Source organism: Chinchilla lanigera, unplaced genomic scaffold (assembly GCF_000276665.1).
Source record: "Chinchilla lanigera isolate Chin_1 unplaced genomic scaffold, ChiLan1.0 scaffold00036, whole genome shotgun sequence".
NCBI lineage: Eukaryota > Metazoa > Chordata > Mammalia > Rodentia > Chinchillidae > Chinchilla > Chinchilla lanigera.
The window spans coordinates 21,294,797-21,313,707 of record NW_004955437.1 but is presented as its reverse complement, the minus strand read 5'-3'; the positions used below and the strand labels follow the sequence as shown (position 1 = coordinate 21,313,707).

Below are 18,911 nucleotides of genomic sequence, written 5' to 3'. Positions count from 1 at the left end.
ACAAAAACCTCACCCAGGCTGAGAATCAGAGCAGGCTTTCCTAAGAAAGAGACTTAGAAATAGGTCCTGAAGGATGAAGATTCAACCATAAGAAAATAGACAAGGAGATGTGTAAGAACAGCATGTGCAAAGGCCCTGAGGCCAGGGAGTCTTTGAAATGCCCACAGAATGGGAGGAAGGACAGTAGGCACAGGGGCAGTGGGGAGAAGAGCACGCACTGAAACAGGTCTTCTGTCAGCTTTCTTCTACCATTGCGCACTGCCCCTGAGTGCAGTACACAGCCTTGAAGTAACAGAGGCTGAGACAGTGGTGAACTTCGATGCTGCCTTTGTTACAGAGGCATCAGAGCTTTGGTTGTTGGGAGTTTGGGGTGTTTATCACTTCAGCCCCCTCTATACCTTCAGCCCGACACCACCATAAGGCAGCCATGGCCCCTCAGAGTAATAAGAATGGTCACCCACCAGGCGGTTCTGTGATCCTCGTAGCACATGACAAGAGGGGAGAGTGGCTCAGTACATGGCCCAGAGCCTCGTGGCTCCTAAAAGGGCTGAGATTCAGGCCACGTGACAGGGCCTCACCCTTCAACAGCTCCTCCCCTCTGCTGTGCACACCCTTTGTCCTGAAGGCCAGGAACCCTCTGTGGGGCGCTCCTCACCCTCACGGTGCCCTGGCCACCTTACCTGATACCCACAAGCCTTCCCTCTCTGTCAAGGGGAGGGACCGGGCCTCCGCCCCCCATGAGACGTGACAGTGTGGCAGATCCCCTGTCTACTTCAGCACGTTCGAGCCACTCCTGTCTGGCTTGTGCAGGGCCCTGGGGTCGTCTGTGTGTCAGCTCTGCCTGGTTGTCATCTGTTTTCTCTCTCCCGGGGGTCCCAGCCTGGACGCCGGGCCTGAGTGCTTAGCCTGCACCCTCACTTGTCAGAACAGGATCCCCTCTACCCATCGCTTCTCCAAAGCCCAAGAGCCTGACATGAGATAGTTATGCAAAGTGGGTGTGGGCACGACTGGGGGCCCAGACTCTGGGGCAACAAGGCCATAAGAGAGCCCAGACTCTGCATCCACATGTCACCCCAGCGCTGTCCACAGGGGCAGGGCCGTCATAAGGCGAGAGGCACTGTCACACAGTGCCTGCGCCCAGGAAGCACGGCGGCCTCGGCCCTGTCTGGTGCTGGATGCCGGTGGAGGGCTGGTGGGCCAGGGCCTCGACTGTAGCCGCCTGCCAAGAGCTAGTTGGTACCATGTGGTGTGGGGCCTTGATATAGTTAAGGGAATTTCAGATTTTAATTTACCCTCTCCTGGTTCATTAGCGTTGGAAACAAACTGAAATAAATCCATGTGGGACAGACAAAATACCCAGGGAGACCAACACTGTCCCGGAGGCCATGACTTGGTGTCTGGACTCAACCCTCCATGTCTCTGCAGTCCTGAACCCCAGAGGGGTTTCATCAGTCCCTCACCCCCATCACACTCCTCTCCCTGTCCTGACGGAGGGTGGCCTGGTCACCTGGGGTCTGGCTTCTGGCTCCGCTGAATGAGACACCAAGCGCTCGCCAGCCAGGTGGGCTGGGAGTGCTGTGCAGATCACCCCCAAGGCCCTTTCTCTGGGTCACTGGGTCTCGCCGGGGTTCTGAAGCAGCAAGACAGGGGCAGGAGAGGCTCTTTCCCCACCTCAGCAGCCTGAGGCCACCCATCTTGATTGCCCCCAACTCGGGAGCTGGAGATGGTGTGGCAAGGGAGTCCCCGCGGGCTGAGGGGTGCAGAGAAGGACCTCACAGGACCTGGTTTTCATTCTTATCATGGTGCAGGCTCCTGAGAGCCAGCAGGACCCCAGGTCCTCCTCGGAGAGAAGTGCCTGCCCGACCCTGTGTGTTCCTCCAAGGAACTCAGAACCTGGCTTAGGGCACAGACCTCCAGCTTCCTCCCTGTGCCACAGAGAGGAATGCCCACTGTCTGCAGTACTGGCGTGTTCTCCTCCCATTGTGTCCCCTGTAGCTTTCTGGTTCCACGGATTCCCCTGAGGCAGAAGCAGCTGATGTCTCCTCGAGTTTGGGTGCAGGAGGTAGGGGGTTCCGAGGGGCAGACAGCCACCTGACTCCTGAGTGCAGCCTGCTGCCTGGCCAGTGTGGGATGACAGTGGCCGAAGGAATGAAGGATGGCATCTGAGGGGACAGGGCACACCTGGACATGCCTGCAGATGGCAGAGAGGTAGTGGCTTGGACTATAAGGCCACACCACTCTGCATATGTCAGGTACAAAGGCCGTGGTAGACAGATCCAGCCTTCAGGACATTCCGAGAAGCCCCTGGCAGCATCTGTCCCCGCCCTACCCAGGTACCTGTCTCTGACCTGCCATCTGTCTGTTCACTGACCTGTGTGTGTTTCCTTCCCCAGGGCCTGATGGGTCCCCGAGGACAGACGGTTGGTACCTCTTCTTCCTTATTCCCTAGCAAAGAGGTTTGGGGCCACTGCGTCCCAAGTTTCAATCCCTAACTCATTTCTGTCTCTTCATAGGGACTTCAAGGACAAAAAGGAGAAAAGGTGGGTGAGAAGGGGGCTTCCTAAAATCTCCAGCTTGGACACAAACTCCCAACAGGCAGATGGAGGTTAGAGTCATTGTTTTGAAGTTTGAGGTTTATTGACCGAAGCAGGAAAGGCCCCAGGGTGCCCCCAGAATGTAAGATAGACACCATGGCGCTGCCCTGGGTAACATCTTTTCTTAGGGGAGGGGTCTTCCCAGAGAATGGGCCTTTCCAGGGTCCTCCTTGGCATCTCCCACCTGCCATTCTCTCAGTGTCTCGGACCCCGAGCCTCTAGGACTGTGAGGCGTCCTCACCCCTTCCTGGCCTCCTACTTTCTGTCTGTTGAATTTCTGCTCAGGGCTCCAATCCAGCGCGGTCAGGTAACCTCCGGCCAGGCCTGGGGTGTAATTCAGGCCCCTCCCTCACTCGTGAGGCCACTTCCAGGCACACCCCAGACTTGCCTCCAAGATCAGAGGAGGGACCTGATTCTCCCACCTCATCTCCTACCCCTGGGTCAGAGGGCTCAGGCCCGCAGTAAGACACTGAGCAGTGAGATTCAGGGTGTGTCTGACAGCTCACAGGAGCACTCTTGACAGACAGAGTCCCTCACAAGTGTCTAACACCACCTCTCTCCTCCTCCCCTCCCAGGGCCAGTGTGGCGAGTACCCACACCGGGTAAGTGAGCCCCAGAACAAACGGGCCCTTCGATCCACTCCCAGGCACAGCCCTCATCTCACTGGGGTCTCTGCCCCTGACAGAGCTGGGGACAGGAGCCTCAGGCCCTGCTTGGCAGCAGGAGAGGTGGCAGGGTGCCTGGTGCGCACAGTGAATGTGGATGGATCCCTGTGTGTGTGTGTGTGTGTGTGTGTGTGTGTGTGTGTGTGTGTCTAGTGGAGCCAGCCATCTACAGTCCCTGTCCCTCTGCCGTCTGCCTGCTGCCCCGGGTGCCTGGCATCTCTCTGGGGTGTGTCTGCAACTCTGGCTGCCTCACCTCACCCTCTTGGATGGCTGCGTGGCTCGTGAGGGTCTGTGTGATTCCTCGGCTGTGCTGGGAACAAGTATGCCACTGTGTCTGCGTGTTTTCTGGCAGCCTTCCAGAAAAAGAGGGACTTCTAAATTCCTCATTGCTTCAGATGACCAAGCTTTGGGAAGGGAGAGCATTGAGGGGACTGCATGAATTCAAGGGATAAAGTTTCCCCTCTCCTTGTGACAAGCACAGGAAGCCCTTCTCCCAGCAGTATGAGGATTTACTGGGGGCTGAGATGGTTTTTCCCTATCTGGCTCCTTCCTTTTGTTTGCTCCATTCCAAAATACAGAACTCTGCCTGCCTATTTAGAATCTTTACTTGTGCACCAACCCAGAGATCCTGCTTGGGACAGGGGAGGGCAAAGCTGAGCCCTGCTTCCTCAAGCAAGAATCCAGAGCGCTAACACCAGAAACGAGCCCTGCACACAGGAATCAGGGGCCAGACAGGCTGCGCTCAGCCCTGGGAGGCAGGTGTACACAGGACAGGCATCTTAGGAGACCTTTCCTTCCCTCATGGCCCAGAAACACATGGGTGGCTCCCCTGGCCCTGCACCCTTGCTGGATAGGACCTGGGGTTGGGGATAGGGGACAGAGACAGGCACAAGCCAGGCTCAGAGTGGATCTGACTCTGTCTGGCCCTGGGAGGGCCTGGATAACAGGGCCTGGCCTCTGCCCAGCCAGTGAGGGGACAGAAAAGCATGTGAGTCTCAAAACTCTGGGTTCCTGGGCCAGAGAGAGGCCATGATGGGCCTGGAACATGAGAGACAGGGATAGGTTTGAGATCGAGGCTGTGCTGGGCCTGATCTAAGGGACACAGGCCACAGCCACACAGATGGAGTTGGCCTTGGCCTGTTGGTGGCATGTGCTCTGGGGACACAGGGGCCCTGGCGTTCTGGCCAGCCTGATCCTGATACAATAATTGAAGGCCAGCTGTGTTTATTTGAAACGGTGGGCTCACAGGACTGTTATGTTACCCAAAAGGAAGACAGCAGCCCCCAGCACAAAAGACACCCAAATGCAGACTCTTTGTCCATCTGTCACCAGTCCTAAAGGGACACTGCTGGTAGGCAAAGATGGGCTCTCTACCCCTCAGCCCAGCACAAGAACAGGGAAGGAGGCAGTGATAGAAGGTTCTAGAAGGGCCTTGGCAACAGACGCAGTGAAGCCCAGACTTCCAGACTTAGGTCTACAGCAGTCTGGGGAGCAGTCAGAAAGGGGAGTGGATGTGGGTATGCAGCAGATGAGCAGAACAAGTTTATTTAGAAGAGGTAGGAAAACAGGGAGCTTTGAGGGCCCTGCTGGTTTCACAAGGGGTCTGTGGCCCAGCAAGCCCGAGACTTTTCCAGCCTGAGACTTCACCAGGAAAGAAGGGAGAGGAGAGGGTTGCTGGGTGGGCAAAATGGAGCCCCCAGGACTGGGGCAGAGGGGCTGGCATCTGTGCCCCCTACTCGGTCTGTTACCCAGCCTCTGCTGTCTTCGTTTCCCCTGCACACCAGGAGCATCTGGGCAGCACACTAGGGGCTCTGCGCTCCAACCAGATAATCACCCTGAAGGTTTGTAGGTTCTGGAAGTTCTCCTGCCCCTGTCTGCTGAGACGCTTTCTGCACAGGAGCCTGGCACTGCCCCTCCCCCTCCCCGACTCAGGTGGGTGGGGTTCCAAGGGTGGCAGCTGCCAGTGAAGGCGCAGGGCTGACCCGGAAGGTCCCCGCTGGCCTTCCAGTCCCCAGCTGGGCGAATTCTCAGTCCTGGTGGCTCCTGGTTCTTAAAGATCATCCCAGGGGGCTTGAGGGAGTTCAAGCGCTTTTGAAAACAAGTAGCTGATTATGTGCCATCTTTGTTCTCCTGTGGGCTCACCGCCTCCTAAAACCATGGGTCAGTTGGATAGAGGAACTGTGCAAGAAGTTCCAGAAATGAAAATCCCATTCGACAATAGGATTGCAAGTTGCCTCCCCCTAAAAAAAGTGGTTGAACATTACAGAGACATCTTTACCCAGCCTCTATTTTCCAGGCGTGCCAGCACCACAGTGAGATCTCAGTAGCACTTAGCCTGTGCCCACATCGGCCTCGCCCTCACCGGGGCTCAGCCCTGGCAGCTGCTTTGGCCCTGCCCTGACCATCCTCAGATTCGCTGACATCAGCCCTTCTCGTCTACCAGCAAAAGAAGCCAAAGAGGGCTGCACATCAGCCTGGCTTCAAGTACCAATTTAGCTGTCCCGCAGCTCCCAAGCCAGAGCCTCTGAGTCTGTGACCTCAGCACAACAGCCTCTGTCCCCTAATGGGACAGAGATGGGTGGGGATGGCAGTGCAGTGTCAGGCCCGTGTTAGCAGCAGAGCAACCTCTGCAGCCCAGCATGTCTAGGAGGCAGGCTGGGCCAAGCAGGACCCTTTTCCCAGTCCAGGGGCTTCAGACCAGTACCCAGAGCTCCAACCTGGAGACCGAGGCAGAGTGCAGATGGGACGCTGCCCCTCCTTCCCAGGGCTGGCCGTGCCAACCCGGGCCCGCGTCCCCAGCTTCAATAATGCCGGTTCACACCTTCCCACCTGCCCCATGCTCACGCTAATCTCTCTTTTCTCCTCTTTTCCTCCCAACCCTCTCGGCCGCTCTGCCCTCCCGGTGACTTTCAACATCGTTCTGAATACCTGCGATCTTTGGCCTTTGCCCTCTGGCCTTCCAACTCACCTTTCTCTTCAGCTGCTGCCTCTCCTCAATTCAGTGCGGCTGGCTCCACCCCCAGTCATAAAAAGGCGGACTTTCCAGGTAGACACCTTCCGTGTGCCAGACCCGTGTGGCTTCCCCCAGGGGCCCGGCAAGTCTGTGGGCCCTGACAGGCCAGCTGGGGCTGTAATCAAAGCCAGAATCTTCTCTAATACAATTCAATTAAATGACACACCCATGGACCCATTAATATGATGTTGGTGAATACCCAGCACACAGAGCAGGGATTTGCCCTTAGGTCCTCTGCCTGTTGCTAGCTGTGTGATTTTAGGCAAGTTACTTGACCTCTTGGTGCCTCAGCTTTCTCATCTGTAAAATGCAGATGATAATATTGTCTATGTCACGGTGCTGTTGATAGATAGATAGATAGATCACTAATATAGTTCCTAGTATGGTGTAAGTGATATAATGTTAGCTGATGTTATTACTGTCATCCACATTTTGGAGACAAAGAAATTGAGGCTCAGAGAAGTGAACTGATTTGCCCAACATCACACAAACTACAAGAGAAAGACTTGGAACTAGCTGCAGGTCTCTGGCCCCCATATCCACCACTCTCATCCTTTCTGCTTAGCAATGCAGATCCTGGGAGGCCTCAGTCTGAGGGGCAAGAACATTTGCAGAGGGAATGTAGTTCATAACCAAAGGCTGTGATCGTGAGCGACTGCTTCCTTCTTCCGGCCGTGCTAACCTCAGGAGGCGGGCATAGCCGCAGATCACAAAGGATGAAGCAGTTTTGCCCCTGTCTCCAGGAGGTCACAGCTTGATTCCAAGCCAGGTCCAGGCTGCTTTGCCCTTCGCCTTCCTTACCCTGCGCAGATGTCCCCAAGGCACAGGGACTCTGGAAGTATCAGGACACTTAGCTGCTCTCTGACAGTCCCACAACAGGGCTATAAGCCACCTTTCTTGGGGACCAGGAACCCAGGGGCCTGGATGTTCAGGCACCTGATGGAGGACAACTGAAAAACTGCCCCAATGAACAGCTAAAAATATAGAGGGACATGTGGTGTGTGTGCTACCCACACCTGCAGCCTGAAACTCACGTGTCCCTAGCCAAGTCCTTGAGAGCCTTTGTGTGTAACCAGTGCTTGCCGCAAGCAGGGCAGCTCAGAGCAACCCCAGGCCCACACCACTGCCAGCCCCTAAAACCCAGGCCAAACCCCAGTGCAAGAGAGCTGAGGCCCAACTCTCCAAGCACCATCCTCCTGGGCACCCACATATACAGCCGTCTCATGGCCATGGTCATGACTTATTAGCAGTTATTTGTTGAAAGCTACTGGGCTGCAGGCCCTGGTGTGAGAATTCTGCATGGATTAACTCCTGTAAATCCCCACATCTACCACCCAGCTGTGGGGCATCATCCTTATCCTCATCCTCATCCCCAATTTGAGGAAGAAGATGCCCAAAGGTCCTAGGATTGGAGCCAGGCCATGCAGGTTGCTGCCTTCCTTTGCAAGGGCAAACAGTGGTTCAGCCAGAAATTTCTGGGCTGCCCTGACCTGGCCCAAAGTAGAGAAGAACAACGACCCTCTGCTACCTGCTACAGACTCTGCCTGGGGAATAAGGTTTGCATGCAATTGGCCATCATAGGACATAAAAAGGTTATCCATTTCCTATCAATGAACCAGATATTGGTTTCACAGGATCTGCAAGGTGGGCCAAGGTTAGCTGAAAGAGGAGAATTTATATAAGACACAATGTGCTTAGCAGATGGTGTTGGAGGTCATTTCCAAGGTGTAGGAAGTTGGACTGAAAGCCCATCTTGCTGGGGCTTATTTGGATCCAAAAAAATAGTCTGGACTTCAGAGTTGAGTCTGGATCCTGTTCCATCTGAAATGCTCCCTGTGACGTTGGTCAGAGAGCTCAGCTTCTCTGAGCCTGAGTTTTCTTTTCTGTAAAATGGGATTTGTGGTGTTGTATTGTGGATTATCCCTCTCCAAAGGTGTAAGAACACTGGAGAACATAAAGCAGGATTCTAAGAGTGTCAGAGGACAGGAGGCTCAGCCAGGTCTATTCTGGTTGGAGACAAGGCCACACAGGTTCCCTTAGAAGCCAGACTGTACCTTGGTTCAGGGGAGACAGCCTCCCCCATAACTACAGGGATGGGCCCCTCCTCCCAAGAGCTGAGCCCAGATTTTCCCTGGAGAGGTCGTTTAGGAAACACTGCATTGGCTGGGCATGAGAGCACATGTTTGTAATCCCAGCACTCAGGAAGCAGAGGCAGGAGGATCACAGTGAGTTTGAGGCCAGCCTGACCCTGTCTCAAAAAAAACAAAGGAAAGAAAGAGGCAGACAGAAGGGAAAAGGAAAGAAAAAAGACAGAGAGAAATGAGGGGAGAGAAGAAGGAAGGAAGGAAGGAAGGAAGAAAGGAAGGAAGGGAAGGAGGGAGGGAAGGAAAGAAAGAAAGAAAGAGAAAGAGAAAAAGAAAAAAGGATGGCATGGATCTAGATGCAAGATGGCTGGCTCACCCCACCCAAAGAGCCAGGTCACATGTCTCCTGCTGCTGAAGGAACACAGCACCATGCCCACTTCCTGGGCCACTGGCACATCTTGGGGACACCCGTGGTGGGTGACAAAAGCTGACCTCAGAGCAGCTGGCTGAGGAGGGCGGGTAAGACCAGGGACGTGCACCAGCAACCCGCACAGGCGCAGAGCACTCCTCGGCCCCTCCAGAGCTCCTTCCCCACAGCAGGGGTGGCAAACACAGCTGCTCCGGAGAAAGGGTAGGCAAGGTGGGGACCAAGGCAACCAGAAAACTCATGGCCAACCTAAAGGGGTGACCACTCCTCCCAGTTTGCCAGGGCTCCCCGTGGTTCACAGAGCCACCAACTTGAATTTGGTAAAGTCCCCGCCCCATTCAACAGTGACCTCTGGCCGTGGCTCTCATCTGATCCTCTAGTTGAGGTGGCCATAGACTGCAAAAAGCTGAGATAGGAAATAAGGAACATCTGTTCCGCTCTATGGCTGACAGCCTGCGGCCTAGAGCGATGATGTGACTTGCCACACCGAGAGAGGGTGACAGAGACCCTGCAGCCTGCACCCTGGGCATCGGGCCCAGGTTCAGCCTCTGGTCAGGCCTTGGTCACTCACACTCCCAGCTGGCCCTGAGCCCTGGGGAACGGCTACTCGGGCAGCAAGTCCTCTCTGGCAGCCCCGCCGCTTGGGACCTGAAGTCTTGGCACTCCTCTCACTGCCAGCAGCCCCTGCATGTGATCACCGCCACCACAGACTCATCACCACCACGCCCTCTCGCCACTGTCACCCCCACCTTCCCCACACAGCCGCAGCGGGGCCTCGTGGGTGCATGGCATGGGCTGGGCCGCTCCGCAGCTCTGGAGTCTCCTCTCTAACACATGTCTCCATGAACCTCAGGGTGAGCAGGGCCAGGCTGGCATCCAAGGCCCACCAGGGCCACCAGGCCCCCCTGGACCAAGTGGACCTCTGGGGCACCCAGGACTACCAGGGCCCATGGGGCCACCCGTAAGTATCCCCTCCCCCTCTGCTTCAAGATTTGCCCCAAGAATTCTCTGTAAACCTCCAAGCCTTGAATTACCAAGGAGAAGCTGGGTTCCTACCAAGCGGCAGAAAGACTTTAGCAAGGCCACTGGGCCATGTTGGCCCCAGCAAGACTATCCACTCCTGGCACACTCTCCTGCTGCCCTGCAAACTCACCTGGCAGGGCCATCGCCAGCCATGGCTTCCTAGGACAGAGACCACTAATAGGCTGACTCCTCCACAGAGGAGCCTAAAGGAAAGATCCCCAGGGCCACCTTTGACTACTGTCCCTGGTCCCTGGCTTAGGAAAACCCAAGTCAGAAGCAGTGGGTTCTAGAAAAATTCCAAGGGGGTGCACCACCACCCCCAGACCCTTCTGTGTGAGTGTGGTTTCACACACAGGTCATCTTCCCAATGGGATGCCCCTCTACTAGGACCCAGCACCAACCCCAAAGGCTGGCAGACTGCTGCTGAAAGGGGTCCAGAAGGCCAGCTGCAACCTTTTCAGACACAATTCAAGCTCAGTGGCCTCCAGTCACCCACTTTCAAGCCCTGGCTAAGACCTTCTCCTCAGCTCTTTGGTACAACAGAGCTGAGGACAGAAGAGCGGGAGCTGGGCATCTTGGGAGAAGCGAGCGTCCCCTACAGGGAGCACCCACTCTGTGTGATCCAGGGAGCAGGGGTCACAGCAGAGTCACCTTGCCTTTTAAAAGTGCTTTTCCCATGGGCTAAAAACATGGGGGTTTTGCCTTTGATGATAAAAACATCATGCATTCATTGTGAAAAACTTCAAACATTAACAAGGAAAAATGTACACATCCGCTATTCCCCCACATTCAGCGCCCACCTCGTTAGCATTTTGGAGAGTCCTTTCCTTTTTCTCCCCTGCAGACCTGCTGTAAACACTCTCCAGGTTGGCAGGGTTCTGAATGACCTAGCGGTTTGCATCAGAAGTTTTTCCCTTACTGTCATAAAGCGAGCCCTTTGCAGGTCCGGAAGGGATCTCCCATGGGAGCAGTTGCAGAGCTGCTGGGCCTGCTTAGACAGCATTGAATGAGTCCCCTGCTGTGACCCATGTCCTGGAACATAATGTCTGTACACTTCTGAAAGTTTCTCTGGGATTGATCCAGAGGTAGAGCCACTGGGGTGAGGGACGTTCCTGACTAATAGCCCTCTGTGGACATGGGCACCATCTAGATCAGTCGGCTTCATTCCTGGGCCCTTTGGCTACCCTCACGGCTGATCCTGAGGCTTAACATAGGGTCCTTCTGGGCTGGGCGCTGGCTCTGCTGGACAGGTCAGTGCTGTAGTGTGAGGGCCTAAGTTGCTGGGAGCTGTCTCCTAACTCAGTTGGCCCTCCCAAATGGATTTTAAATATTCCATAATTTCCCCCAACACCACAAGCAAGGAGATTAGTCTCACTTCCACCAGTCTTTAAATGGGAAAATGAAAAACCTAAAAAGAAGTAAATTTAAAAATTTGAACCAAACCAAGCCAAGGAAACCAAAATGTTCAAAATTCCTTTCTTTGTTCACCACTGCCCTCCTGCCGAGCACATTGGGCAGGAGCTTGCTGATTCCAAGCTGGTAAGTCTTTGTTCTGTAGTTTATAAAGAAAAAACCCAGAAAGCATGTTTTCAATCCTGTTGAAACAGAGCAGACCTACGGATCATGGTTTTCTCCGGCTCATGTCCATTGCCTGGGCCTCTTGGCCTCTCCCTTGGGCTCCTACAGGCCCCTGGGCCCACATCCTGGGCAGAGAGAGACAGCAGGAAGGGCCAAGGACAAAATCAAGGCCTTGTTGGGCAAGACTGGCTTTTCAGGGAGGGGTCCCAACTGGGAGGTGAGTGAGTGAGGCTCTGGACCAAACCACACCGTTAATTTAGCACGATGCCACTGACCTACTTTCCAGTGGATCAGCACAGACGCGTTGCCCACAGCGCCCACATGGCTCTATAGAGGGACATGAGCCTACTGTCCTCACGTGCCCTCAGGTTCCAGTTACCCTTGCAGATACTCTAAAGCTATGCTCTAGGATTCTTGTTCTCTTGTTAGCGCTATCTGGGGGTTGCTGGGCCCCAGTTCCACTATAAATGCAATAAACGCAGCCACCTCCTTTTCTTGCTTCCACAGGGCTTACCTGGGCCTCCAGGACCGAAGGTAAGAATCCACCTCATAAAGCCTTGCACCGGGGGGACAGTTGCCTGGCTGGGGGATGCTGACAGAGCTGAGCGCAGCAAGATGGATCAGGCTCAGCTCACTTCCCAAACACTGCTCTGGCTCCAGCATGTACAGCCCTTCCTTTGCACTCAGGTTGACCAGTAAGCTCTCCAGCTGCCATCCAGAGAACACAGTACTGCCCACCAGAGAGCTTATGTTCTAGTCAGAAACTGAAGGCGGTTGCCTCTGACATGGCCACCATATCCCAATCGAGCAGTGCTTTGCAAGGGGTCAGACCCAGAGGAGGCCTCCAGGGTCCTCTGGTCTTTTGTGAAACCTTACCCAGAAGCTCAAAATGTCAAAAAGATTCTCACTTTGGATCTGGGGATCCGGGGCTCAGGGAATGAAAAGGTGCAAAGTGTTGATCCTCTCCTCCTATTTTGTCACTGTGGATGCCGAGAGCTCTGAGAAAGTGACTTGTCCAGGTTCCAAGAGGGCTGTGCAGCAGCTGAGCAATCTCTGTTAGCCTCAAAGACACCGAGAGCTGTTATCTCAGGGATGGTGGGAGGTGGGCGCTGAAGGAGCAGGAGGATTTGGGAACCTTGAGAGGAAGAGGAATGGCACTGTGCAGGGAACAACACCGACCAGTTTGGCACTGAAAAACCCACTTGGATGGTCTCTTTGTTCCCCCAGGGAGACCCAGGGATCCAGGGCTTCCACGGCCGGAAGGTAAGAAGGAGCGGGTGGGGAGAACCCTGGCTCTCCCACGGGTACCCAGTGGGCCTCAGCGTGGCACACACAGATCAGGAGTAGGTAGTGCACAGTGCATATCTGCACACGCACTGCCCTGTGAGCCTCACAAGTCCTAGGTATAGATAGGAGGGCTATCTATACTATAGAGAGGTATAGATAGGAGGGCTCAACGTGTCCACTTGGGAAAGAGGCACAGAAGAAGCAGGACCTTGGACAGGGAGGTGTCCCAGCAAGACCTCAAGCCCAAATGGTATCTCTGCGCAACCTGGGTGACAGCATCTGGCCTGAAGGAGCCAGGTTCTTGCTGGCCCTCTGTGGGTCTGATAAGTGGAAAGAGAATGACCGCCTCCACTTCCCTGGTGCAGAAGTCTATGCTGAGTTTGGGTTGGGGGCTGGTGGGAGGCCCGCTCTCTGACAGCTCCCAGGCCAGACAGACTGAAGTAGTTCTATACAAACGACACCGATGGAAGCTGACAGTGCTAAATGCCACCATGGAAGGTGCTCTGTGCTTCCAGGGGTAGAGAAATGAGTTCCAGGTTGGGAAGAGTCTGGGAAGTCTTCCGGGAGAAGACAGCCAAATGCTCAATGCTGATGAGTGGGTGTCAGTTATCTCTTGCTGGGTACCAAGCTATCCCAGACTTGCTGGCTTCATTCTTTCTGATTCTGTGGACTGAAGAACTGAGAGTTCCTCCAGTCTCACCCTGATTCCCTGTGCTATCAAATGACAGCTGAGGGCCAAGCCAGCCTGGCACCTGTGCATTTGTCTAGCAGTCAGTGCTGGCTTGGAGCTGGGGGCCACTGTTTTCCTCCCTGTGACCACTCATCCTCTAGTAGGCCACATAAACTACCTCACGGCATGGCGAGCCAGGGCAGTGTGCACATTAGGTCAGCCCCAGGACATAAGCACTTCCCTAGCATCCGTTTGCCTCAGGTTGTCCTGATGGTCAAAGCAAGTCATGTGACCGAGTCCCAAGCATCAGCATGGGAAAGGATTGGTCTTCACTGCTTGATCCAAGGGGTAGCAAAACACTTGTGTCCATTTTTAATCCACCGCTGCAGTCCTTCAGCTGGTAAATTTAAAAGAAAGTGGTATTTTAGACAGCGAAACAATTTGAGCAAAGGCCCAGATGCAGTCATTACAATAACTAGAACCACAGAGTAGTAGTCACTACTTCCTGGGAACCTGCTACATGCCGATCACCACCCTTCAACATGACCTGCATTCTCTCTAACCCCAAACCACCCTGAGGCAGGTGTGACTCTCTTCCTGTTTATTCAGTAAAGGGAAAAACAGAGGCTTACTCAAATCTTGCTTGGAATAGCAGCACCAGAATTCAAGTTGCATCTGGGTCCTTCCTGTGGTTCCACCTGCTGGAAGGCCCATCCTAGCCCTCCATCGCTAGCTAGGGAAGCCTCCAGAGCTTCTGGAGGAGGAAAGTGGTAGGGAGGAGAGGCACGGAGAGGGGAAGGCGAGCCAGGACGAAGAGCACCTCCCAACACTCAGATGCAGTCCTTGCACGCTGCAGTTGGGCAGCGGCTGTCGCCACTTTGTTTTATGGGTGCTTGGAGGGTGAAATGGCGAGACCTGAGAGATCTTTAATTAGTTCTGCATAAACTGAGAAGTTTGCACTGCGTCAGGAAGTAGAAATTATAGCCCCCGCGGTTGCCTCTATCCATTCATGCAGACTCACAAAATTTACTGCCTCCTGGTGTAGTGCAGGGTCGGTTTTCCCATTAGCAGCTGGACCAGCTCTTTCAGGCAGTGACAAGGCTGGAGCCAGTAGAGAGGCCCTGGAGGTCATGGCAATGCCCTCAGCTGGCATCGTACCATGACAGGTTCTGCATCTACTGCAAACAGGAAATCTGATTCCTCTAAAAGGTTGTCCTTAGGATGGAGAAGCTTCCACTGGCGTCTCCAGCATCATGATGCTAGGGAGTCTGGGCCAGTGAAGTGACAATCATAGGTGCAGACTGTAGCAACAATCGTTCCACCCAGGCTGTGTCAGGTGTGCAGAGAAACAAGTACAGTCCTGCAGGTGGAGAAGCAGCTCCTGGCCCCAGGAAGCCAAGCCCCAGACCAAGCCTCCCACAGCTCCTTTTGTTCTGGGAGGAAAGGGAGGCTGCTGAGGGTGTCACTTGCTCTGGAGTGAAAGGCAGGGCCATGCTTCTTTCTTGTGACTGAGCAGTGGAGCAAGTGCCACCGGGTCACTCTCCAAGCATAGCAATTCCAGGTCCACTGGAGGAGCTTCCTAACGGCATTGCAGGTAGAGGAACCAGCATTTTGGGCTCTGTGAAGAGAAGCTTCTATATTAGGCTGGAGGCTGCTGATAGTCCCTTCCAGCTCAGAGACCCACAGCTTCCTGGGCACAGATCGGCTGAACATTCTCTAGAGGAGCAACCCCCTGGTTGTGGTAGGAAATTTGATTTCCTCGATCCTCTGAGCAAGACTTTTAACCCACATGCAGGGCTGTCAGAGTCATCCCGTCCTAGGGCCCTTTCTCTTCATGCCCTATGCCTTCTTTCTCTGCCGTAGTACCCAGTTCTGCCCTTGCACGATGGCCTCTTCTCACAGCCACCTGGTGGGGCTGCGGCCCTGACTCGCCTCCCTGCCTCTCTGGGTCTTTGAAAGGCTCCTGCAGGCTCCACTCCCCCCAGCCATTAGCCTCATACAGCCAGCTGGGCTGCAGGTGGTCTCAGCACCTTCAAGTCTGTGCCAGCCCTCACTCTGCTGGGACCCTCGTCCTGTCACCAGTGTCCCAGTACCTTCTGGTCCACAGCAGCTGGAGGGCCCTGGGACCTGATGGCTAACAGCACAGCTCCACCCCCAAGAACCAGGCCATTCCTCAGGACACTCCAAGTGCATATTCTGCTGCCCCAACCCCATGGGAGTGGACATGTTGGCCTCAGTGATCACCATGCCAAGGCAGATGTTTGCATCCCCTCAGCATCCTAGGATGAAGAGACTTTTTCTTTGATGCCCAAAAACTCATGCAGCAATACTTCACCTCTCCATGTCAGCCTAAATTCAGTCACTCCCTGTCTCATTCAGCCCCTGCTGTGCCCAGTAATTGGAGCTCATCAACCCCATGGTACAGATGAGAAGCCCAGAGAGGTTATTACTTTGCCCAAAGTTGCCCAGCTGGTGAACAGCCATGCTAGAATTAGCAACCTGATCTCATAAATCCAAGGCCAGCAGCAGACTGACTTAGCCAGCCTTCCCTGAGATTTCTCTAGGCTGCGGAGGCTGATCCCCAACTCCCTTCCTTTGCCCAGCACTCTCCCTTTCTTTGCACTGCCCTTTCTGCTCTCTGGAATAGGGCATGAGGAGGAGACACTCACATGGAGGGTGCTTGGTCACAGGTGCTAGGAGGATGGGTCTGTTCCCCGCCCCCGGGCAAAGTAGCTCTGGCAGTAGGGAACATGGAGCTGAGCAGGGTGACCCTCACCCCACGGTCAGGGTGGGAAAGGACTAGCAGGGGGTGGGGCAGATGGGCTGTCTGCAAGCTTCACCTGTTCTGTCCCAGAAACTTGCTATACACCAGGAGGTCTTTCTTGCAGCGCAAGGTAAAGTTTAGCTTCTCAGCCTGTGAAGTTTGCTAATTATAAGTTCCGTCCACTGGACTGAGCCTAGTGTCATCTCAAAGGCCAGCAAGGCCAGCTTCTCCACTGGCTCTTTAAGATCAAACCCCAGTGTGGCCAGCAGCCCTCATATGGCCCCCACGCCCGCCCTGGGCCGGACCTCCTGCCTAGACACTGCTAGTATTATTGTGCACCCATATGGTACCTATTTGATTTATGGGACAGATCTACTTTAAATATGTTGCAAGATGCAAAGTGTGTTTACAACCTTGGCTCTCTGTCAAGAGGATTGATGAGCATTGTCAGATGGATGTGGGTCACAAACCCCATAGGAGCTTATTTCTAAGTGCATCAGAGCTGGTACAGTACTTATCTCACCGTGGGGGCATGCCTGACAGTGTGGTCTGGGTGCTGTGCCTCAGAGTTTACATGAAGGACCTGCCTGAGGCTTACATTCCTTCCTCCAGGCCACAAGCCAGGCAATTTTAGACCAGAGGAGGAGTGACACCAAGACCTCATGCCACAGCCACTCACAACTGTAATTACTCCTCCTAGAGGCCTTGCCCTCCAAGAGGCCTTGTCTCTTCCCAGAGATAAGGACACCCAGCAGAAGAGATCCCATGGGTGCTTCCTTACTCCTTCTACTAAAGGGTATGCCGATTCTGACCTGCCAGTCAGTAAAAGTGTATACAGTGCATATGAGTCTATAGAATGATAACCAGCATTGTTATAACTCCCTCTCTGAGCCTCTTCCACGTGCCAGGTTGGGTACCCAGCACTCCATGTGCACCATTTGACTGCCTCCCTGTGATAGCCTCAGAGACATGCATTACTCTAGTCCCAGTTCATAGATGAGCAAAATGAGACTCACAGAAGCTCCTCCACCATCTGCAGCTAGGAAGTCATGGAGCTGGGTCTCTCTGGCTCACAGCCTTGCTTGGAAGGGCTTTACTACCTGTCTCAGCGGGCACCCAGGGACCCCATGACTTAGCCTTTCCCCAGGAAGGCAGGGAGATGGAAACTAAGTTGTTTCCTCCCTGGTGAGAAAAGGTGTGGCTGGATTCAGGTCCTGCCTGGAGCCTCCTGGCTCTCAGCAGGTAGCTGGAGGGTTGGTGGCAGAGGATCTGGTGCCTTGTGTAGGTGAAGGGAAGAGTCAGGGCAGTGCTTTGCCCATTAGCACTGACTCAGCTGAGTCCCCAGAGAGTTGGGGTGGTCCCTGACTCCTGATACAGCCAGGGCAGCGTGTCTCGACCTTGGTGACATCTGTTCCAGAAAGCTTCCCTCACTCCGTGCTCCCAGAGGGCCCTAGTGACCCCAGGCCTCTTCCCATACATCAGAGGGCTCCATGCCGGTGGGAGCCTGTGGGTGTGGGGACAGCATTTTCTTTCAAAGCCATGAAATCCCAGTGGGGACATCCAGACCATTTAAATGAAAGCAGATCAAAAAACTGAGACACAGGCCCCAGATCTGAGGCCTCACAGGGGCTGGAGCCCCAGCCCTGTACTCTCCAGGCCGTTTCTCCTGCACTCCAAAGTCTACAGATTAATTAGAGCTGACTTTTTCTTTTTGGAACTAACTACAAAATCAACCGATCGCAAATTGAGATTAGAAGCCAGCCGCCCTTCCAAAGCCCTGCCCTTCAATAGGGCACCCGACCCCGGTAATTCCCCAGATCACTTCCTGCCGGCCCTAATTACCGGAGCACAGGGGACCTAGGATTTCCGTGGTTCCGGTCCTCTCTGGCCTGGAGACCCGCTGGGGCAGGGAAGCAGGAACTACGGGGCCTTTTCCAGGAAGGATGGCCTGGGAACTCTTTAGAGGGAAGAAAGGCATGACCCCACCCATCCACCCCACTAGTTTCTCCAGTCCAGGACAGGGCCCTGGACCACTCCCCACTCTCAGATGGCCTTCCTCCTCCCCTGCAGAGAACAAAGGCTCTGTGTGCCTTGCCTTCTGCCCAGAACAACCCCTCCCCACAGCCTCCTGTCGGGGAGATCCATTCATCTCCTGAGTCTCTACCTGACCTTTACTGGCTGGGGAGCTGAATGAACTTAAAGTTCCCCCACCTCCCTCTACACCCTCTTCTTGCCAAGTTCCTGCCCAGCTTGTTCAACAAAAAGTAAATCACGGTGTAAGAGGCCACTTGCACACAACCCAATACAGCCTGCTCCATCCTGTCCTCTCCACGGACAGGCCCTCCCACCTGGAGCCTGTGCAGAGAAGAGGACACAGTGATGCTGGGCCTTGGGGAGTCTGAGCTGCAGTTCTTAGGCAGGAGCAGGGACAGGCCCTCCAGGCCATTTCAGGCAAACCCTCCCTACCCACCGTGTTCCCCTGACCTTCTTAACTACAGTGACTACAAACCATCCCTCCAGGCATCAGTTCTTGACATCAAAGTTAAAGAGCCAGCCTCCCAGAGGGGTGGCAGGGCCCTTTGCACGCTTGGAGCACCAAATTCCCCAGCCACAGGGTAGCCCAGACTGGTGGCTGAGCTTCCCCGCTGGGAAGACAAGGAAGGCGGAGGTAGAGAGGAAGGGAGGCCCTTGGGCTTGGAAAGACTGGCAGACCAGTCCCCTGAAGATAAGCACAGACGTGAGTGAGCAGATCTGAACCAAGCACTTCCCAGCCTACATCCTTGAAGTAGGAAATCTTAAGAGAGCT

At 54.5% G+C, this 18,911-nt stretch overlaps 1 protein-coding gene across 14 annotated transcripts in view; it reads left to right on the top strand.

The window, feature by feature from the left end:
• Positions 1–18,911, top strand: part of Col13a1 (collagen, type XIII, alpha 1) — a 136,976-nt gene that overhangs the window by 79,678 nt on the left and 38,387 nt on the right. For 10 of the 14 annotated variants that reach the window (XM_005390076.2, XM_013517035.1, XM_013517030.1 and 7 more), the window contains 7 exons: positions 2,394–2,420; positions 2,514–2,540; positions 3,170–3,196; positions 6,240–6,305; positions 9,637–9,744; positions 11,892–11,918; positions 12,612–12,647. In XM_005390076.2, the coding sequence (XP_005390133.1) occupies positions 2,394–2,420; positions 2,514–2,540; positions 3,170–3,196; positions 6,240–6,305; positions 9,637–9,744; positions 11,892–11,918; positions 12,612–12,647 (318 nt within the window). Of the gene's footprint in view, positions 1–2,393; positions 2,421–2,513; positions 2,541–3,169; positions 3,197–5,043; positions 5,101–6,239; positions 6,306–9,636; positions 9,745–11,891; positions 11,919–12,611; positions 12,648–18,911 lie in introns of all 14 variants that reach the window. The other 4 variants (XM_005390075.2, XM_013517029.1, XM_013517026.1 and 1 more) reach the window with 2 other exon arrangements.